The sequence below is a fragment of the Mobula hypostoma genome, chromosome 3 (genome assembly GCF_963921235.1).
Source record: "Mobula hypostoma chromosome 3, sMobHyp1.1, whole genome shotgun sequence".
NCBI classification, from domain to species: domain Eukaryota; kingdom Metazoa; phylum Chordata; class Chondrichthyes; order Myliobatiformes; family Myliobatidae; genus Mobula; species Mobula hypostoma.
The window spans coordinates 228,397,579-228,419,768 of NC_086099.1; the positions used below are offsets into that span (position 1 = coordinate 228,397,579).

At 46.1% G+C, this 22,190-nt stretch overlaps 1 protein-coding gene across 5 annotated transcripts in view; it reads right to left on the minus strand.

Annotated features, from left to right (window-relative positions):
* Positions 1-17,888, minus strand: part of shrprbck1r (sharpin and rbck1 related) — an 82,718-nt gene extending 64,830 nt beyond the window's left edge. For 3 of the 5 annotated variants that reach the window (XM_063044688.1, XM_063044687.1, XM_063044686.1), the window contains exon 1: positions 17,629-17,888. In XM_063044688.1, the coding sequence (XP_062900758.1) occupies positions 17,629-17,838 (210 nt within the window). In that variant the 5' untranslated portion in view covers positions 17,839-17,888. The other 2 variants (XM_063044690.1, XM_063044689.1) reach the window with 2 other exon arrangements.
* Positions 17,889-22,190: the final 4,302 nt, after the last annotated feature.

The following is a 22,190-nucleotide window of genomic DNA, read 5'->3' on the forward strand; positions in this document are numbered from 1 at the left end:
GTGACTCACTTGCATCAGAGAATGAAACTACCGTCTCACTCGGCAGGCAAGTCCCACAGCACGGGGCTGCAAATCTGCTTCATGTCCCAGTCTCCCCGCTCAGCTGGAAGTTTAGCACTCCAGTCCTTCCACCACCTACGCGCAGGGGGCCTTTCTCCAGTGAGAGAAACCAGTTTACCACTGTTTGTTAAGCAGTGCTCGTGAAGAATAGAAACCACAATCAGGAGATGGAAGTAAAGCTATAATGCAAGCACAGATGTCGATTTTGAAAGAACTTTCAAGCTCTGATTGATCTTAGTGTAGGTTACAAGGTCCGGACGACATCCTGGGCTGATGGGCCTATATTCTGCAGAGGAGTGTAAACTCAGCCAGCTCCATCGTGGGCACTAACCTCCCCAGCATCGAGGACATCGTCAAAAGGCACTGAGGACCCCCATCACCCTGGACATTCCTTCTTCTCATGGCTACGACTGAGGAGGAGGTACAGGAGCTTGAAGACACACACTCAACATTTTAGGAACAGCTTCTTCTTGCCCACCATCAGATCTCTGAACTGTTCATGAACACTACCTCCCTATTCCTCTTCTGTACTGAGTGGCCATTTTATGAGCTTTTATTAAGACCAATGTGGTTTTCTGCTGCTGTAGCCCATGTACATCAAGGGTCGATGTATTGTGCGTTCAGAGATGCTCTTCGGCTCACCATTGGTGATTTAAGTAGCCGTCACCTTCCTGTCAGCTTGAACCAGTCTGCCCAGTGTTATGTACCCCTGGGGTTCATATTTGCTGTGGACGGTCACTTTAAGGCACAAGAGAGAACTGAGACTAACTTTTGGATTTCTGCTGAGAGAGGGGCGGATCCTGCCTTTCAGCCCGTGTTTACACTTTTACACGGACACTGACTGCTGCTGTCAGCTTCTGGGTTGCCATAGAAACAGAGAGAGAGAGAGAGAGCAGCTCGTGGGTCGCCATGGTGACCGAGGGCGGCGTTATTTGAAGGACAATCGATGTTACGGTTTCTCTGCAGTGTGTTTACTTTTTACAAGAACGGTGACAGACACGGAGAAACACATGCTCAGAGTCAAGGTGGATTCGATCAATGAAGGACACCAGTGAGTGAGGTCCTGGTTTAAACTTCCAGTAGCTCAAAAGGGGTGAGTTGAGATCGATCCTGAGTATTGATAAATGACTCTCACAAGTTTTCTGCAACTAGAACAAGTTTGCAGGAAGAGGAAGGTTTAAAAACAAAAGAAACCTAGTGACAAAGAGATCACTGTTTGGACTCCCTCTCTAAGTAGCCCATAAGGGTGAGTTTGAGTTCCATTCGAATACGAAGGTGTGACTGTCACGTAGTTAATCCACAGGAGTGGGTTCTCTGGTGAGGGGAAAACCTTTGTGAATACCACGTGTGTGTTACCCTTTGTCTGGGTGTGGTAGTTCACTGAAGAAACCCCTGTGGCAAATCACTGTTGGAGTTATTTCGTATGTCGTGGAACTGGATAAGTGGCTATCACAGTTGTGTGTTCGGGGTAACCTTGTGGAATCTATTCAGTGTGTCGACCCTTGCCTGGGTGGTGGTTCCGTTGAAGAGGGTCTCCTTTGTGATAAGCTACTGTTGGTGATAATCCATACGTGGATTCTGTTGGAGTATCCTGTGGCCAGCACTTTGAGATGTCCCGTAGCTGAATTCTGGTGTGGTACCACTTGTGTTGAAAGGATATTCGTTGAAGATCACTGGCGGTGATATTTCGTGTGTGGAGTGGAACAACTTCGGAGATAAAATCTACTATTATTTGTATGGTTGTTGTGGAATCTGTGGAATATCGACGTAATTGCCTTCTCTCGACATTTACCCTGGATTACAAATATCTCTCTCTCATCACCTATTCCGTGGATGAACTGAACTTCCATACTTTACCGTCTCAAGACTCTAAGCCTTGTTTCTCCCAAACTCAGTAGTTTGGAAGTTATATTTGCACACATATATACATGTAACACTGCTAACCTGTTTGATTTATCTGGTTATATATGACTGTACTGCGTAGTTACTAATAAAAATAGCATTAGTTAAAAGCAAAACCAGACTCCAGGTGTGTTCCATTTCTGCTGGCTCTATAACCCGTTACGGGGTACGTAACAAAATTGGAGGCACCGCTGAGATTCGAACCCAGGATCTCCTGTTTACCAGCTGGTTCTTCAAATTTCAATTTGAGTGGGGAAAATCCATTCTGATTTGGTTGTGTGCAAAAACAGCAGAAATGGATGTTAGGAAGCTTCTGGCATCGCCAAACCCTGTGGCTTTGAAGTCAGCTCGATAGGATGAGTTGCGGGAAATTGCCGAGGAATTGAAACTTAAGGAGGTAAAGAAGGGCATGACTAAGGTAGAACTTCAAAGAAAAATAGTTGAATATTATATTTCGATGCAGAAATTTACTGAGGATGTGTTGAAAATGTTCGCGGAAGGTAAACCGACTGGAAAAATTAAAGATGGAGCAGGAGTTGAAATTAAAACAGCTCGAGGCTGAAGAGGCAGAAAGACAGAGACAGTTGGAAAGGGAGATGTGGCAGCTGGGAGGTCCAGTGTTGGACCCTGCTGATTTCTACAGCTTGAAAGAGCTGGTTGTGATTGAAGACTCACACGCAGTATCACCCACAGTGATCTTCAACGAATATCCTTTCAACACAAGTGGTACCACACCTGCATTCAGCTACGGGACCTCTCAAAGTGGTGGCCACAGGATACTCCAACAGAATCCACGTATGGACTATCACCAACAGTAGCTTATCACTGAGGTACCGTCAAGTGGTAAAACTACCAACCCAGGCAGGGATTATCACACACAGGTAGTTTCCACACAAGGTTACCGCAAACACACAACTCTGATAGCCACTTATCCAATTCCACGACATACGAAATAACTCCAACAGTGATTTGCCACAGGGGTTTCTTCAGTGAACTACCACACCCAGACAAAGGGTAACACACACGTGGTATTCACAAAGGTTTTCCCCTCACCAGAGAACCCACTCCTGTGGATTAACTACGTGACAGTCACACCTTCATATTCGAATGGAATCAAACTCACCCTTACGGGCTACTTAGAGAGAGAGTCCAAACAGTGACCACTTTATCACTAGGTTTCTTCTGTTTCAAACCTTCCTCTCCCTGCAAACTCGTTCCATTTGCAGGAAGCTTGTGAGAGTCATTTATCAATACTCAGGATCGATCTGAACTCACCCTTTTTGAGCTACTGAAAGTTTAAACCAGGACCTCACTCACTGGTGTCCTTCATTGATCGAATCCACCTTGACTCTGAGCATGTGTTTCTCCGTGTCTGTAACTGTCCTTGTAAAAAGTAAACACACTGCAGAGAAACCGTAACATCGATTGTCCATCAAATAACTCCACCTCGGTCACCATGGCGACCCACGAGCTGCTCTCTCTCTCTCTCTCTGTTTCTATGGCAACCCAGAAGCTGACAGCAGCAGTCAGTGTCCGTGTAAAAGTGTAAACACGGGCTGAAAGGCAGGATCCACCCCTCTCTCAGCAGAAATCCAAAAGTTAGTCTCAGTTCTCTCTTGTGCCTTAAAGTGACAGTCCAAACCCCAGGGGTACATAATACCATTCTACTCTGCTCTCTCTCATTTTCACCCACTAAACTGCCTCTCACTGGATATGTTTTGCTTCTTGCACCATTCTCTATAAACTCTACAGACTATTGTTGAAAATCCCAGGAGATCAGCAGTTTCTGAGATACTCGAACGTAAGAAATAGGAGCAGGAGTCGGCCATCTGGCCTGTCGAGCCTGTTTCGCCATTCAGTAAGATCATGGTTGATCTGGCCATGAACTCACCTCCACCCTCTTTTTCCCCATAACCCTTAATTCCCCTACTATACAAAAATCTATCCAACCTTGTTTTAAGTATATTTACTGATGTAGCCTCTACTGCTTCATTGGGCAGAGAATTCCACAGATTCACCACCCTCTGGGAAAAGCAGTTCCTCCTCATCTCTGTCCTAAATCTACTCCCCCAAATCTTGAGGGTATGTCCCATAATTCTAGTCTCACCTACCAGTGGAAACAACTTTCCTGCCTCTGTCTTATCTATTCCTCTCATCATTATGAATTCCAGCGAGTACAATCCCAGGTGACTCAATATCTCCTCAGTCTCACCACCTCATCTCTGGAATCAACCTGGTGAACCTCCTCTGCACCGCCTCCAAAGCCAGTATATCCTTCCTCAAGTAAGGAGACCAGAACTGCACACAGTACTCTGTACAGTTGCAGCATACCCTCCCTGCTCTTAAATTCAATCCCTCTAGCAATGAAGGCCAATATCACATTTGCCTTCTTGATAGCCTGCTGCACCTGCAAACCAACCTTTTGTGATTCATGCACAAGCACTCCCAAGTCCCTCTGCACAGCAGCATGCCACAATCTTTTACCATTTAAGTAATAACCTGCTCTTTCATTTCTCCTATCGAAGTGGATGACCTCACATTTACCAACATTGTACTCCATCTGCCAGACCCTTGCTCACTCACAACCTATCTATATCTCTCTGCAGACTCTCCTTATCTTCTGCAGAGTTTGGTTCTCCACTCAATTTAGTGTCATCAGCATACTTAGATATACTACACTTGGTTTCCTCTCCCAAATCGTTAATATATACCGTGAACAGTTGCAGGCCCAGCACCGACCCCCGTGGCACACCACTGACTGCCAACCAGAGTAACAGCCATGTATCCCAGCTCTCTGCTTTCTATTAGTTAACCAATCTTCTATCCATGTGAATACATCACCCACAACTCTATGCATCCGTCTTTTATCTGGCACCTTACCAAAGACCTTCTGGAAATCCAAGTAAATAATGTCCACCTGTTCCCCTCTATCCACTGCGCTCGTCATATAGAACATAGAATAGTACAGCACAGTACAGGCCCTTCGGCCCACAATGTGCCAACCCTCAAACCCTGCCTCCCATATAACCCCCCATCTTAAATTCCTCCATATACCTGTCTAGTAGTCTCTTAAACTTCACCAGTGTATCTGCCTCCACCACTGACTCAGGCAGTGCATTCCACGCACCAACCACTCTCTGAGTAAAACACCTTCTCTAATATCCCCCTTGAACTTCCCACCCCTTACCTTAAAGCCATGTCCTCTTATATTGAGCAGTGGTGCCTTGGGGAAGAGGCGCTGGCTATCCACTCTGTCTATTCCTCTTATTATCTTGTACACCTCTATCATGTCTCCTCTCATCCTCCTTCTCTCCAAAGAGTAAAGCCCTAGCTCCCTTAATCTCTGATCATAATGCATACTTTCTAAACCAGGCAGCATCCTGGTAAATCTCCTCTGTACCCTTTCCAATGCTTCCATATCCTTCCTATACTGAGGTGACCAGAACTGGACACAGTACTCCAAGCGTAGCCTAACCAGGGTTTTATAGAGCTGCATCATTACCTCGTGACTCTTAAATTCTATCCCTCGATTTATGAAAGCGAACACCCCATAAACTTTCTTAACTACCCTATCCACCTGTGAGGTAACTTTCAGGGATCTGTGGACATGTACCCACAGAACCCTCTGCTCCTCCACGCTACCAAGTATCCTGCCATTTACTTTGTACTCTGCCTTGGAGTTTGTCCTTCCAAAGTGTACCACCTCACACTTCTCCAGGTTGAACTCCATCTGCCACTTCTCAGCCCACTTCTGCATCCTATCAATGTCTCTCTGCAATCTTTGCCAATCCTCTACACTATCTACAACACCACCAACCTTTGTGTCGTCTGCAAACTTGCCAACCCACCCTTCTACCCCCACATCCAGGTCGTTAATAAAAATCACGAAAAGTAGAGGTCCCAGAACCAATCCTTGTGGGACACCAATAGTCACAACCCTCCAATCCGAATGTACTCCCTCCACCACGACCCTCTGCCTTCTGCAGGCAAGCCAATTCTGAATCCACCTGGCCAAACTTCCCTGGATCCCATGCCTTCTGACTTTCTGAATAAGCCTACCGTATGGAACCTTGTCAAATGTCTTACTAAAATCCATGTAGATCACATCCACTGCACTACCCTCATCTATATGCCTGGTCACCTCCTCAAAGAACACTATCAGGCTTGTTAGACACGATCTGCCCTTCACAAAGCCATGCTGACTGTCCCTGATCGGACCATGATTCTCTAAATGCCCATAGCTCCTACCTCTAAGAATCTTTTCCCACCACAGACGTAAGGCTCCCTGGTCTATAATTACCTGGACTATCCCTACTACCTTTTTTGAACAAGGGGACAACATTCGCCTCCCTCCAATCCTCCAGTACCATCCCCATGGACAATGAGGACATAAGGATCCTAGCCAGAGGCTCAGCAATCTCTTCCCTCACCTCGTGGAGCAGCCTGGGGAATATTCCGTCAGGCCCAGGGGACTTATCCCTCCTAATGTATTTTAACAACCCCAACACCTCCTCTCCCTTAATATCAACATGCTCCAGAACATCAACCTCACTCATCATCAAGTTCCCTCTCATTGGTGAACACCGAACAGAAGTATTCATTGAGGACCTCGCTCACTTCCACAGCCTCCAGGCACATCTTCCCACCTTTATCTCTAATCGGTCCTACCTTCACTCCTGTCATTCTTTTGTTCTTCACATAATTGAAGAATGTTATCCTCAAAGAATTCCTGTAAGTTTGTCAAACAGGACCTGCCTTTGCTGAATCAATGCTGTGTCTGCCTGATGGATCCATTTCTTTCCAAATGCTTCACTATTTCTTCTTTATTGACAGCTTCAAGCATTTTCCCAACTACAGATGTTAAACTAACTGGCCTATAGTTACCTGCCTTTTGCCTACATCCTTTTTAAACAGTGGCGTGACATTTACCTTCTTCCAATCTGCTGGAACCTGGGCAGAGAATTTTGGTAAATTATCACCATAGCGTCTACTATAACCTCTGCCATTTCTTTCAGTACCCTGGGATGCATTCTATCAGGACCAGGGGACTTGTCTTTCTTCAGGCCCACAAATTTGCTCAGCAGTACCTGTTTCATGATAGCTATTGCATCAAGGTCCTCACCTCCCATCGCATCCGCAACATCTCTCTTTGGCATGTTAGATGTGTCCTCCACCGTGAAGATCGATACAAAATAGTCATTCAAAGCCTCTGCCATTTCCTCATTACCCAATATCAATTCCCCTTCTCGTCTTCCAAGGGACCTACATTCACTTTTGCCACCCTTTTCCGCTTTATATAATTATAAAAACTTTTACTATCTGTTTTTATCTTTTGTACATTTTTTTCCCATAATCTATCTTCCTTTATTGCTCGCTTAGTGGTTCCTTGTTGCTTTTTAAAGTTTTCCCAATCTTCCAGTTTCCCACTACTCTTGCAACTTTTTATGCATGAGCTTTTAGTTTGATGCTGTCTTTTATTTCCTTAGTTATCCAAGACTGGCTCTCCCCACCCTTACTGTCCTTGCTTTTAACTGGAATCTACTTTTGTTGAGCACTGTGAAAAATCTTTTTGAAAGTCTTCCACTGTTCCTCAACTGTCCCACCATATAACCAGTCTACACTGGCCAAATCCTCCCTCATCCCATTGTAGTCTCCTTTGATGAGACATAATACACTGATTTTAGAATGGACTATTGCACCCTCCATTTCTATGAGAAATTCAATCATACTATGATCACCCCTTTCCAAGAGGATCCCTAACTACAAGATTACTAATTTTACCTGTCTCATTGCACAAGACCAGATCTAAGATAGCACATTCCCTTGTAGGTTCAGTAACATGCTGTTCAAAAAAAGCTATCACAGATGCTTTCTCTGAAGTGCTCCTCAAGACTGCCTTGGCCAACTTGATTCATCCAATCTATGTGCAAGTTAAAGTCCCCCACGATAACTGCTGCTCCATTCTTACATGCCTCAGATATTTCTCTGTTTATTGTCTGTGTCACTGTAATGTTATTATTCGGTGGCCGATAGACAACTCCCACCAGTGATTTTTTTTTTCCCTTTACTATTCCTAATCTCTACCCCGATGGATTCAACATTCTGCTCCTTAGATCTTATATCATCTCTCACTATCACCCTGATCTCATCTTTAATTAAGAGCACTACCCCACCTCCCTTACCTTCCTGCGTATCCTTCTGTATTACCTGATATCCTTGGATATTTAACTTCCAATCCTCTCCACCCTGCAACCACGTTTCTGTAATGGCCACTAAATCATACCCCTTTGTACTGATTTGTGCCAAGTTCACTGAAGTTGCTAGGAATAATATCGGTATTCAGACAAAGTGCCCTTACACTCATTGTGCCTTTAAAATCTAGTGATCTTTGTCTCTTTTGCACTTGACTTTTCTGCACTCAACCCTTACTTTTCTCTTTTTTAACCACCCTGTGTGGCACCAATAATCACTCCATTACAGTCAAAGTCACTTAGATCACATTTCTTCCCCATTCTGAAGTTTGGTCTGAACAACAACTGAGCCTCTTGACCATGTCTGCGTGCTTTTCTGCACTGAGTTGTTGATGGCTGATTAGATCTTTGCATTAACGAGCCGGTATACAGGTGGCCACTGAGTGTATGTACTCTTGCTGTAAGTATTTAATTACATACTTTGATAATACACTTACTTTCAAATATTTAGGAAGTGTTTAGAAGTCTAGGTTCAAAGGACTACTTTGGAGGAACGGTCCATATGGTTTTCTCATGTCTCCTTACAGAAGACCATCATACCATACGACACAGGAGCAGAATTAACCCATTCGTTCCATCGAATCTCTTCCGCCATTCCATCATGGCTGATTTATAATCCCTCTCAACCCTATTCTCCTGCCTTCTCCCCATAACCTTCGATGCTCTCTGACGTTCCCAACTTGGGGTCCACAGATCCCTCAGCTAACGGGAGGGGTCCACAAAAAAGTTGGGAACTCCTGCTCTATTCTGAGGCTGTGCCCTCTGGTCCCAGACTCCTCACTATTGGAAACATCCTCTCCACATCCACTTTGTCTATGCCTTTAAATAGGTTTCAATGAGATCCCTCCGCCTTCTGAACTCCAGTGAGTACAGGGCCAGAGCCATCAAATGTTCCCCATATATTAATCCCCTTGTCCCTGGGACCATTCTCATTAACCTCTTCTGGACTCTCTCCAAAGCCAGCACATCTTTTCTCAAATAAGGGGCCCAAAACTGCTTACAATACTCTAAGAGTTGTCTGACTAATGTCTTATAAAGCCTCATTTTCAAAAAAATTAGACACTTTGCCACCCAGATAAAGACATATCCCAGAAGGACACTCCTCCAAGTAACAGAAACAGATTCAATGTTTATTCAGATATGGCACATTAATAAAATGAGAATTATCCCAAGCCCTGCTATAAACATAATGAAGATCTTCACAGAAACAACTTTCAGGTAATAAGCTTCCTCAGTCTGGAAGTATTAAGGAAGATTAAATCTTAAGATAGTTTCTGATTATGACAGAAGTACAAGGCATCCTGAAGGGTTGACGCAGACCAAAATATTTCCAGGGCAGGGGGCTAGAATTCAAGGGAACTGCTTTATACTTAATGCCAAAGATGTAGAAGGGATTGTCCACAGGACACAATGAGGAAACAGAGTAGCAGATCTTGCCACATGGAGTAAACACAAAATCTGCAGATGCTGGGGTCAAAGCAACACTCACAACAAGCTGGAGGAACTCAGCAGGTCGGGCAGCATCTATGGAAAAGACCGGTCGAGGTTTCGGTGCTGACGAAGGGTTCCGGCCCGAAACGTCGACCGATCTTTTCCACGGATGCTGCCCGACCTGCTGAGTTCCTCCAGCGTGTTGTGAGTGTTACCACATGGAGTGATTTATGCAACTTCCGTTATTTTCCAACTTTTCATGAAAGAGCATGGAAATATAGAATTATAGAACACTACGGCACAGAAACAGGCCCTTTAGCCTACAGCCCTCCATTCCCCTCCCATCCACATATTTATCCGAACTTCTCTTAAATGTTGAAATCAAACCTGCATCCACCACTTCTGCTGGCAGCTCGTTCCACACTCTCACCACCCTCTGAGTGAACAAGGTTCCCCTCATGTTCACCTTAAACATTTCACCTTTCACCCTCAAACCCATGACCTCTAGTTCTAATCGCACCCAACCTCAGTGGAAAACGCCTGCTTGCATTTATCCTATCTATACCCCTCATAATTTTGTATCTCCTTCATTCTCTTAAATCTCCAGTAATGAAGTCCAAACCTATCAACCTTTCCCTATAACTGAGGCCCTCAAGTCCTGGCAACATGCTTGTAAATTTTCTCTGCACTGTTTTAATTTTATTGATATCTTTCCTATGGCTGGGTGAACAGAACTAGGCCTCATCAACATCTTATACAACTATAACGTACCATCCCAGCTCCTGCACTCAGTACTCTTGATTTATAAAGGTCAATGTGCCAAAGTTCTCTGTACGTCCCTATATACCTGTGACGCCACCTTCAAGGAACTATGGATCCCTCTGTTCCTCCGCACTCCTCAGCGCCCTGCTGTTCATTGTGTAAGTCCTACCCTGATTCTTTTTTAATTACTTTTTTTAAGATCTGGGCATCACTGGCACAACCAGTATTTATCATCCTGACTATCCTTGAGAAGGTTCAAGTTCAAGATCAGTTTATTGCCATTCAACCGTGCACATATATACCACCAAACAAAACAATGTTCCTCTGGACCAAGGTACATATAACTCAAACACAACACATCATGTAATATTACTTGTTAATTGGTTTGTGGTAATAAGGTGCAGTTACGACACAAGTTAAAAAAGTAAATAGTACAATGCTGCTGGTGCTTCACACATGATGAGACCTGGGTGGTGGCAGGGAGTTCCATAGTCTTATGGCTTGAAAGAGGAAGTTGTTTCCCATCCTAAAAGTCCTTGCCCTAACGCTACGGTACCTCTTGCCTAACTATGTGACGAGAATCCTTGACAGGGACAGTTTGGACATACATGCTGGAGTATCTGAGGCTAGGATTGAGAACTGAGCTCAACACAAACACTGGGCGAAATCACTAGTACAACATACAATTCAGCACCAAACCTCAGTACAGGTGCTCTTTAAATACCCAATTCTTGGTGCCCAAAACATGACTACCATTTAGCGGAATAGTCCTGAATCCTGAAAGGGGCCGTGCCGGCTATTCCAGAGACTTAACAGCATCTAAACCCTGGAAGCAGGTGCTGTTGGGTGTGTGTTGTAACAGACTAAGCGGGCAAACACCCTATGTATGCAGCACTCCTGATAAATATCTCTGATGGGCCTCAGGGAGACCCCGATGATCCTCTCAACAGTTCTCACAATCCTTTGTAGGGACTTGTGGTCAGATGCCTTGCAAGTTCCCAGTATCAGACAGAGACACAGCTGGTCAGGAGACTCTCGACGATGCTCCTATAAAAATTGGTCAGAATAGGGGTTGATGTTTCTAACACATGTCACAACCAGTGCAATCGGCTGGCCTGGAGCCAGCTCCTCTAGGTGACCTTGCCTTAGGACGCCAGTGAACTAAATGTGGTTATTACGTCATATTTACAAAAACAATAAATGTTCTTTGTAATCCCAGTTGCTGTGATGGCAATTAAACTCCGCTGTCTGGAAATCCAGAGCAACACACACAAAATGCTGGAGGAACTCAACAGCTCAGGTACAGTCTTGGAAGGGGAATAATAGTCAATTCGATTAACAATCGATGTGCCAAGCCAAGCGCCTTCATCAGGACTGGAAAGGAAGGTAGCAGAAGCCAGAATAAGAGGGTGGGGAGAGGCATGACCTGCTGAGTTCCTCCAGCATTGTGTGAACATTGTTCAAAATTCCCAGCATGTGCAGAATCTCTTCAGTTGACAATCTCTGGACAGTTTGTTGTTTCTCCACTGCTTTGCCGCTGTCTGTATGGATGCAGGCCGGTGCCAGGGATGTGTTCGGCAGTCTGCACAACCTGCTGTCGAGCTTTCCTATCCACCACATGGTTTCTGTCTCACGCAGCACGTTAGGACGCTCTGTACTGCACACCGGTAGGAGGATGTGAGTACGGATGTGCAAAGTCCATCAGAAAGTAAGAGACATTGGTGAGTTTTTTTGACTGTGTCGGAACTGTTCTGGGACCATGAGAGGTTGTGCGTGATGTGCACTCCCAGGAGTTTGAAACTGCTCACATTTCCACTGAGAGAGGTGGACATCTCTACTTAGACCACAAGTTCTGGGAGCAGAATTAAGCCATCTGACCCAACGAGTCTGTTCCACCATTTCATCATGGCTGACCATTTTCCTCTCAGCCCATACATTTCCTGATACTCTATTCCATCTGCTATTTCTTTGCCTATTCTCCTAATCTGTCTAAGTCGCTCTGTAGCCTACTTCCCCAAAACTACCCGCCCTTCCACCTCTTTATATCATCTGCCAACTTTACAACAAAGCCATCAATTCCATCATCTAAATCATTGACATATAATGTAAAAAGTGTCAGTCCCAACACAGACCCCTGTGGAACACCACAAGTCACCGGCAGCCAGCCAGCAAAGGCTCCCTTTATTCCCACTCTTTGCCTCCTGCCAATCAGCCACTGCGTTATCCATGCTAGAATTTTCCTGAGCTTTCCATGAGCTCGTAGCTTGTTAAGCAACCTCATGTGCAGCACCTTGTCAAAGACCTTCTGAAAACCCAAGTGCACAACATCAACCGATGCTCCTTTGTCAATCTTGCTTGTTATTTCCTCAAAGAATCCCAACAGATTTGTCAGGCAAGATTTTACCTTGAAGAAACCATGCTGACTACAGCCTATTTTATCATGTGCCTCTAAGTACCCTGAGATCTCATTCTTAATAATCGACTCCAACATCTTTGCAACCACTGAGGTCAGAGTAACTGGCCTATAGTTTCCTTTCTTCTGCCTCTCTCCCTTCCTGAAGTGTGGAGTGATGTTTGCAATTTTCCAAAATTGCAACATTCCAAAAACTAGTGATTCTTGAAAGATCATCACTAATGCCTCCACAATCTCTTTACCCACCTCTTTCAGAACCCTGGGGTGTACACCATCTGGTCCAGGTGACTTATCTACCTTCAGACCTTTCAGTTTCCCAAGAATCTTCTCTCTGGTTATGGTAACTTCACACACTTCATGCCCCGACACCTGGAACTTCCACCATACTGTTAGTGTCTTCCACAGTGAAGACTGTCACCCAGTTTCCTGTGTCCTGCACCTTAGTTGTAACTACCTCTCTAAACGTCCTGTCTATCACCCCCTCAGCTTCCTGAATGACCCGGAGTGCATCCAGTTCAGTTCCAACTCCTTACCGTGGTTTGTCAGAAGCTGCAGCCCGATGCACTTCTCACAGGTGCAGTCGTCAGGGACACTGGAGGTTTGCCTGCCTTCCCACATCCCGCAAAAGAGGAGCATTTCACTACCCTGCCTGTCAACCCTATTGTCCTAGCTGAGCAGATACAAAGAAGAGAATGAAAAAACTTGAGGTTTTCTATCCTTTGCCTCCTCTGACTGAAGCTTCTCTTCCTTGAAGCCTCGAAGAGCTGAAGTCTCAAGATCACCACTCTGACTCTGTCCACTCCGACGACAGCCACTGCACTTGCCCCGCCCTCCTTTAATTTGCTCTTGCTAATCAATCCCAAATGCCAATCGGTCACTGGTCAATGCTCTTATTCACTGTATCGGCCCGCTGCTGCCTCCCCCCCCCCCCGCCGGACAGTGGACCTGACTTAAGTCCCCTCCTCTCCAAACTCCCGATGTCCGGACTGGCCACTGATAAGAGGGGTCCTCTTCCTTCTTCAGCTATCGTGTTCTGGTGATTTGTTTAATTCTCTGGTATCTCTTGCGATTGGAATATTTGCAAGTTCCATCTTAGTATGTAAGCGCAGCTCTGATGCCATATTCAAGATTGCTAACGACACAACTGTTGCAGGCCGAATCAAAGGTGGTGATGAATCAGCAGATAGGAGGGAGACTAAAAATCCAGCAGAGTGGTGTTGTAATAACTACCTCTTACTCAATGTCAGCAAGACCAAGGAACTAATCATAGACTTCTGGAGGAGGAAAGCGGAGATCCATGAGTCAGTGCTCATGGAGGATCAGAGGTGGAGAGGGTCAGCAACTTTTAAATTCAGAATCAGGTTTATTATCAGCGGCATGTGTCATGGAATTTCAGGCGTCACTGTCTCAGAGGACCTGTCCTGGGCTCGGCATGTAAATACAATTGCAAAAAGCATGGCAGCACTTCTACTTCCTTAGGAATTTGAGGAAACTTGGCGAGACTTCTAAAACTTTTACAAACTTCTACAGATGTGTCGTGGAGAATATATTCCTGGTATGGAACCACCAATGGCCTTGAACAGGAAATCCTGCAAAAAGCAGTGGATATGGCTTGGTCTATCACAGGTAAAGCCCTCCCAACCATTGAGCACATCTACATGAAATGCTGTCGCAGGATAGCAGCGTCCGTCATCAGGGACCCCCACCACCCAGGTCATGCTCTCATCTCACTGCCGCCATCAGGAGGGAGGTACAGGAGCCTCAGGACTCACACCACCAGGTTCAGGAGCAGTTATTACCCCTCAACCGTCAGGCTCTTGAACAAAAGGGGGTAACTTCACTTGTTTCATCGTTACAATGTTCCCACCACTAATGGACTCACTTTCAGGGGCTTTTCAGTTCATGTTCTCAGTATTTTTGTTTATTTATTTGTATTTATTTTTTGTATTTGCACAGTTTTGTGCCTTCTGCACTCCGGTTGAATGCCCTAGTCAGGTGGTCTTTCACTCATCCTGTTACGGTTATTCTATAGATTTATTGCATATGCCGCAAGAAAACAAATCTCAGGATTGTATATGGTGATATATTTGTACTTTCATAATGAATTTACTTTGAATTTTTAAAAGAGTGTCATGGAACAGTACAGCAATAGAAACAGCCCCTTCAGCCCATCTAGTCCATGCCGAACAGATCTTCTCCTTAGATTCATCAGCCAGCACCCAGGCCATATCCCTCCATTCCCCTCCCATCCATGTAATCATCCAATTTTCTCTTAAGTGTTGAAATCAACTCGTATCCACCACTTCCTCTGGCAGCTCATTCCAGTCTCACCACCCACTGAGTGAAGGAGTTTCTCCTCATGTTCCCCTTAAATATTTCACCTTTCACCCTTAACCCATGACCTCTAATTGTAGTCTCACCCAACCTCAGTGGAAAAACTCTGTTTGCATTTACCCTATCTATACCCTTCATAATTTTGTATGCTTCTATCGAATCTCCCCTCGTTCTCCTGCACTCCAGGGAATAAAGTCCGAAGCTATTCAAGCTTTTCCCGCCTCTCAGGTCCTGGCCGCATCATTGCTCATAGAGAACTACAGTCAGAAACAGGCCTTTCAGCCCATCTAGTCCATGCTGAACTGTTATTCTGCCTAGTCCCAACTGGACCAAAGCCCTTTGTATCCCTCACATCAATGTATTTATCCAAACTTCTCTTAATGTTACAATTGAGCCTGCATCTACCACTTCTATTGGAACAATGAGCCTATCTGATCCCTAGAGATAGTTGCTGTGTCCCTCATAGTAAAGACTAGTGTACAAAAAGTTATTTAATGTTTCTGTATATACTGTCATTAATTCACTGGCCTCATTGTTCTAAGATCCCATGTGATAACTGTTCCTGAACCTGGTGGTGCAAGTCCTGAGGTTCCTGTACCTCCTTCCTGATGGCAGCAGTGAGAAGAGAGCATGCCCTGGGTGGTGGGGGTCTCTGATGATGGATGCTGCTTTCTTGCAACAGCATTCCATGTAGATCTGCTCAGTGGTGGGGAGGGCTGTATCCACTACATTTTGTAGGATTTTCCATTCAAAGGCATTGGTGTTTCCATACCAGGCTGTGATCCAGCCAGTCAACATACTCTCCACTACACATCTAGAAGTTAAGACATTAAAAAATTAAGTAGAAGACAGAGGTTTTAGTCCTGTGGTGTTCACTCTCAAATCACATCTGGAATTCCATCGTATTCTCTTAGGGCAGGGGCTCCCAGCCACTTTTATAGCAAGGACTCCCACTGTTAACCAAGGGGTCCATGGATCACAGGTTGGGAACCCCTGTCCTAGGGGATCAAAACATTCCTATTAATCCTTCCAGCAGTTAGCGCCATCACCAATTGGTGTCTCGATTCCCATCACTGTTCTCTGCATAACTGTGTGGGTTTCCTCTGGGTGCTCTGGTTCCCTCCCACATTCCTAAAGACGTACGGGTTAGGGTTAGTGAGCTGTGGGAATGCTATGCAGTTGCCGGACAGACGGGTTAGGGTTAGTGAGCTGTGGGAATGTTATGTAGTTGCCGGACAGACGGGTTAGGGTTAGTGAGCTGTGGGAATGCTATGTAGTTGCCAGACAGACGGGTTAGGGTTAGTGAGCTGTGGGAACGCTATGTAGTTGCCGGACAGACGGGTTAGGGTTAGTGAGCTGTGGGAATGCTATGTAGTTGCCAGACGGACGGTGACACTTGCCAGCTGCGTCAGCACATTCCCAGACGCAAGTGATGCATTTCCACAGACTACAAGATACAGGAGCAGATTAGGCCATTCGGCCCCTCAATTCTTCACTGGAAACTCCAATGTACACATGATAAATAAAGCCACATAGCCCTTAGGTTCCTTCGTACACTCCACAGATCCTCCTCTGATAACCCTTGGCAGTCTCTCTCATCCATTGCACGTGTAGATGAAAATCTCCAGTGACAATTACAGCTCCCTTCAAATGTGTCCTATGTATTTCTGCATTTATGGTCCAACCCTATCAAGAGATCACATTTGGGCACAGTTTATGGAATTCTCTCACTGCCCAATCACCATCCACTCTGTATCTCTGTTCCCTCGGCACCCACCTAGTGGGGCACTCCCTCGTAGCCCCTGACCTGTTGGGGCCATCGTTCACTCCTCCCCTAGTGGGGTGCTCCCTCATCTGGCTAATGTGCCCGCAGTCCCTGGGCACTCTCTCGAAGGCCACTCATATGCTATGGAATATGCTATGCACACCCCCCCCACCCACCCACCCACCATGGGATGCTCCCTCACCAGTCTCCAACTGGCCCACCCATGGCCGTGTCTCAGTCACTCACATCAAACATTCCTTCATCGAGCACTGGCTGCTCGCCTACTGCCATGCCACACTACCTGACGAGGCTCCCCCCGTCCTCCACGCTGTGTTCCCTCACCCCCACATGCTCCTTCACAAGGATTCACCCGCCTCTGTGCCACACTCCCTCACCGGGCTCCTCCCATCTGTGCCGCGATCCCTCACCCTCAGGGCCTCCTTCAACAGGTTCCATTCGCCTTCAATCTGCGCTCTCTCACCAGGCTCCGCCAGCCTCTCTGCCGTGCTCCAGGTTCCGCCCGCAGCCATGCTACATTTCCTCGCCGCAGGGCGCTCCCTCACCAGGCACGACCGTCTCCGCGCTCCCTCACCCCGGGCGCTCCCTCACCAGGCTCCGCCCGTCGCCGCGCTCCCTCACCAAGGCTCCTCCCATCTCCGCGCCGCGCTCCCTCACCAGGCTCCGCCCATCTCCGCGCCGCGCTCCCTCACCAGGCTCCGCCCGCCGCCGTGTCGCACTCCCAGCCGGAACTCCCCGGGCCGCTCCATGCTCAGCTGCAGACGGAGCGCCGAGTTCTGCCCGCCACCTCCCTCCGACACCCGGCACGACATGAGCACGGTGGCCTGCTGTGCCGGTGCCGGGGCCGGGCGCTCCATCAGCACCGCCGCCGCCCCGACGCCCCGCACATCGCTCGACGCCATCGCCGACCCGGCCCTCCGCCGGACTCTCTCAGCTGTGACTCCCTTCCGCTGCTGTTCGTACGCTGTCTTCTACCGACCGGGTAACAACAGCCGGCCCGGACAGAAATTCCCCCCTGCCAGATCCGTTGCTGCAGTGGGATGGGTCATGTTTGCGTTAACTGATTGCTTACCATGAGCGACTGTTCTCATTTCAGATTTCCCGCATCCAAAGTTCTCTTTTATTTTCAGTTTTACATTTATTCAGCCCATGATAGCTGTCAAAGTCAGAGTCAGGTTTATCATCATCACCAGAAATCCATAAATGTCACGATGCATTGAAAACTTACTGGCTGCAGTACCAGGGGAACACAGCATCCGACGTACAGCACTCACGGGAAAGAGAAAAAAATATATAAATTATACCCAGTTTTTCCAACAAGGAATACAATTAGAACAAAAGTCCATTTCTGTACAAAGTGATCATAGTATTGCTGAATTGCTGTGGCTGGGGTTATGCCGGTTGGTTCAAGAACAACGGTTGAAGGGAAGTGGTTGTTCTGGAACCTGGTGGTGTGGGAATTGTACCTCCTCCCCGATCGCAGCTGCACGAAGCTGGCATGGCCCAGGTGGTGGGATCTTTGATGATTGAGGCTGTGCCTCCTGTAGATACTCCCGACGGTGGGGAGGGATGTGCCTCTGATGTATTGAGCTGAGACCCCTACTGTCTGAGCTTCTTACTTTCCACCGATGCCTCGGTGCATTTCAACACTCCACTAACTTCCTGAAGTCATCAATCCGCTCAAAATCAGAATCAGATTTATTGTCACTGACATCCATCATGAACGTAGTTTTGTGACAACAGTGCGGCGCAATACAGAAAAAAAATCACTGCGTTACAGTGACAGACAGATAGGCTGAAGAACAGCAAAGTGGTTTTCATGGGTTTGTGGGCCGTTTTGAAAATCTGATGGTGGAGGGGAAGAAGCTGTTCCTAAAATGCTGAGTGTGTGTCTTCAGGCTCCTGTACCTCCTGCCAGATGGTAGTAATGAGAAGAGGGCCTGTCCTGGGTGATGGGGGTCCTTAATGATGGATACGGGATGGACATATGTCTCTACTAAAGGAGGTGTAAGGCACTCCTTCCCTCCGCTGGCCTGCAGGTCACTTTTGGGCAAGGTGTAGCACCTGCTTAGCTGCTCCCCCCCCCAAAAAAAAAATCATGGTTAGGTGAAGCCATGGGAGCAGGTGGTGGGTGGCCATACGAGCAGCTGGTGCAGATCACAAATCCTGGTGATGTGACCATGGACACCAGGCAGACAATCTCTGAAGAGTATTGATAATGGATGGGGCCACCCCTCTTGTAAAGACACTGCCCAGAAGAAGGCAATGGCAAACCACTGCTGCAGGAAAAAAAAATGCACAAGAACTGCTGGAAGTGCATCCAGCCGCAGTTTCTGATTTAAAAAGCAAAGCTTCAAACCAGTTTCCTTTGAGCTGGACAACCCACACCAGGCAGGGGTGAGTGAAAGGAGCTACTTTTTAATCAGGGCGGCGACCGAGATTTCAAAGGCAGAGTTTCCCGGGCAGTTGTTCTGAGTTGCAGAGCGACCAATCAGCAAAGAGGGATTCACTAGAAAGGGCCAATAGGATTGTTGTTTTGCAGAATGTTGCAATACATAGTAATAATAATAAACTATCAATTACAATAAGATTTTTAAAAATTAAATTAAAAAGTAGTGAAAAAGAGGGGAGGGGTGAGGTAGTGTCCATGGGTTCATAAATCTGGTGGCAGAGGGGAAGAAGCTGTTCCTAAAACATTGAGTCTGTGTCTTCAGGCTCAGGCAGGTGGCACTTCCTCCCATATGGCAGTCATGAGAGAGAGGAATGTGCTGGGTGACGGGGGTCCTTAATGATGGATGCCACCTTTCTGAGGCATCACTTTTGAAGGTGTCCTGTGTGCTGGAGATGCTAGTGTCCATGATGGAGCTGGAGAGTTTACTACCCTCTGCAGCTTTTTCCCCGATCCTGTGCGGTGGCCCCCTCCGTACCAGATGGTCACGTAACTTTCTGCGGCTTTGTCTTAATTTAAACTAATCCCACCTGTCCTTTGCAACCCCTCCAGTCTTTGGCACCTCTCCTGTGGCTAACAAAGATAGAAATCTCTGACCCCGGGTCTCCGCTGTCTCCTTGTAATGTGAACGGTTGGTTTACTTGCTGGTTCTGGCCGTTGACTGGCGTGTTGGAGGAATGTAGCAGCTCTTTCCCTCTTTCCCATTGGTTGCCTTACTCGCCAGGCATATAAGAATAGCGTGTGCAAGAGACTGGCAGACTTTCCTTTGTCTCCAGGGGCTCATCGTCACACTGATGTCATGGCCAGTGCTAAAGGACCATTGGGAAAGTATGCTGCTGATACAGACAGGCGCACACGCCCACTTTGCTAACTCTCTGGTTGTTGAATGTTTAGTTTTGTATTTGTGTAACTCGGAGAGACTTAATAAAGTACCTGTTGAGTTTGAAGTGTTACTGAACATTTGGTGTTGCAGTTTGCGTAACGTGGGGGTGACTGAGCTGTTTGGTCAAATGTTTCACAGTTTGTCTGTAAATAAATGGTTAATGTGCATATTCATAATCAATATCTTGTCTCACTTACCAAACTTATGGACCTGCTTCCTTGTAATACTCCTCCCTTGCTTCCCACCACACCTGAGGCACACCTGGTCATGTCCTGGGATCATCCACCTTTATCCATGTCAAAACCTCCAACACTTCCTCCTTGGAGATCAGCCCTTTGTCACGTACCCCGTGACGGGTTAAAGAACCAGCAGAGATGGAAAACACGTTGGAGTCCGGTATTGCTATTAACTCATAATATTTATTAGTAACTATGCAATTCGGTAATATAAATGCAGATAAATGAAACAGGTTAGCAATGATTAGGTGTATCAGTAAGTGTGTATCAGTAGGTCTATCAATAAGTAGGTGTATCAGTAAGTGTGGAAATATATGAAAACCAAACTTCTTCAAGTCTAGGGGTAAATAGAGAGTCTTACAATAATGAGTAAAGTTCAGTTCAGTTTGTGGTATTGAGTTGAGTAGTGATGGGGAGAGAGAGAGAGAGAGGAAGAGCTTTGAGTCTTCAGGTGAGCTGACGCCGTCGATCTTCCCGTTGTCCTCCAAAATCCTTTAAAGGTCTCCAACTGTGACCATAACAGAAGGGACCGTTCTTCTGTGGTGGAATCATCAACCCAGGAGGGTTGGACACATGGACAACCCCCACCGGTCACTCCCTTTTCACACTGCAAGAGCCACTGATCAATCCGCCTGACTGATCCTCCAAAAACCCACTTTTTCTGTGGGCACAACAAAGCTCATTCAGTGTCCAAAATCATGTGTTGCAGGTCTATCATCTGACCTCCTATTTATCTCACTGTACTGAGTACCAACTGCCATTCAAATAACTCCTCCCATCTCTGTCTGTGTAAGAATGCACTAGCAGGCCATGTCCTTGGGAAGTATAAACACGCTCCAGAGAAACCATAACATCGATTGTCCGTCAAATAACACCGCCCTCGGTCACCATAGCGACTTACGAGCTGCTCAATGCCCTCTCTCTCCAAACTCAGCAGAAATCCAAAAGTTAGTCTCAGTTCTTTCTTGTGCCTTAAAGTGACCGTCCACAGGAAATATGAACCTTAGGGGTTCATAACACCATCTCAGAGTGGTCTTTCTCTCTCTTTCTCTCTCTCTCTCTCTCTCTTAAAAACAAGATGTCTGTTAAATAACTCTCTCTCTCTCTCTTTTCAAAACCACAGTTCATAGGGGTAATCGAGCACAGTTCAAAAGGGTAATTTAGGACCCTGCCACACCCCCTTCCTTCAGAATTTTTTTTTGACGAAGGCGAAAATTTTTTTAGTTTAAATGTAAATTACAGAGTTTGGAACAATACATGTCTGATCATCAGATGACAGAGCAAAAACGTGTACAATTTCCAACTTAACATCTGGATAAACAATCAGCTATAATATTGTCAGAACCTTTCACGTTTGATTTTTAAGTCATATTCTTGCAATATCAGACTCTAATTTAATAACTGTTTATTCTTATCCTTCATCTTAGTTAGAAACACCAACGGATTATGATCCGTGTCAACCACAAGTGGTCTCTGGGCAGGACAAACATAGACTTCAAAATGTTGTAAAGCCAGAATAAGTACTAGCAATTCCTTTTCGACAGTGGAGTAATTTTTCTGGTGCACATTAAATTTCTCTGAGAAATAAGCTACTGGATGTTCAATGTCATCCACACCCTTCTGTAACAGTACTGCCCCAGCAGCTTCGTCACTAGCGTCCGTTACTATAGAGAATGGTTTTGAAAA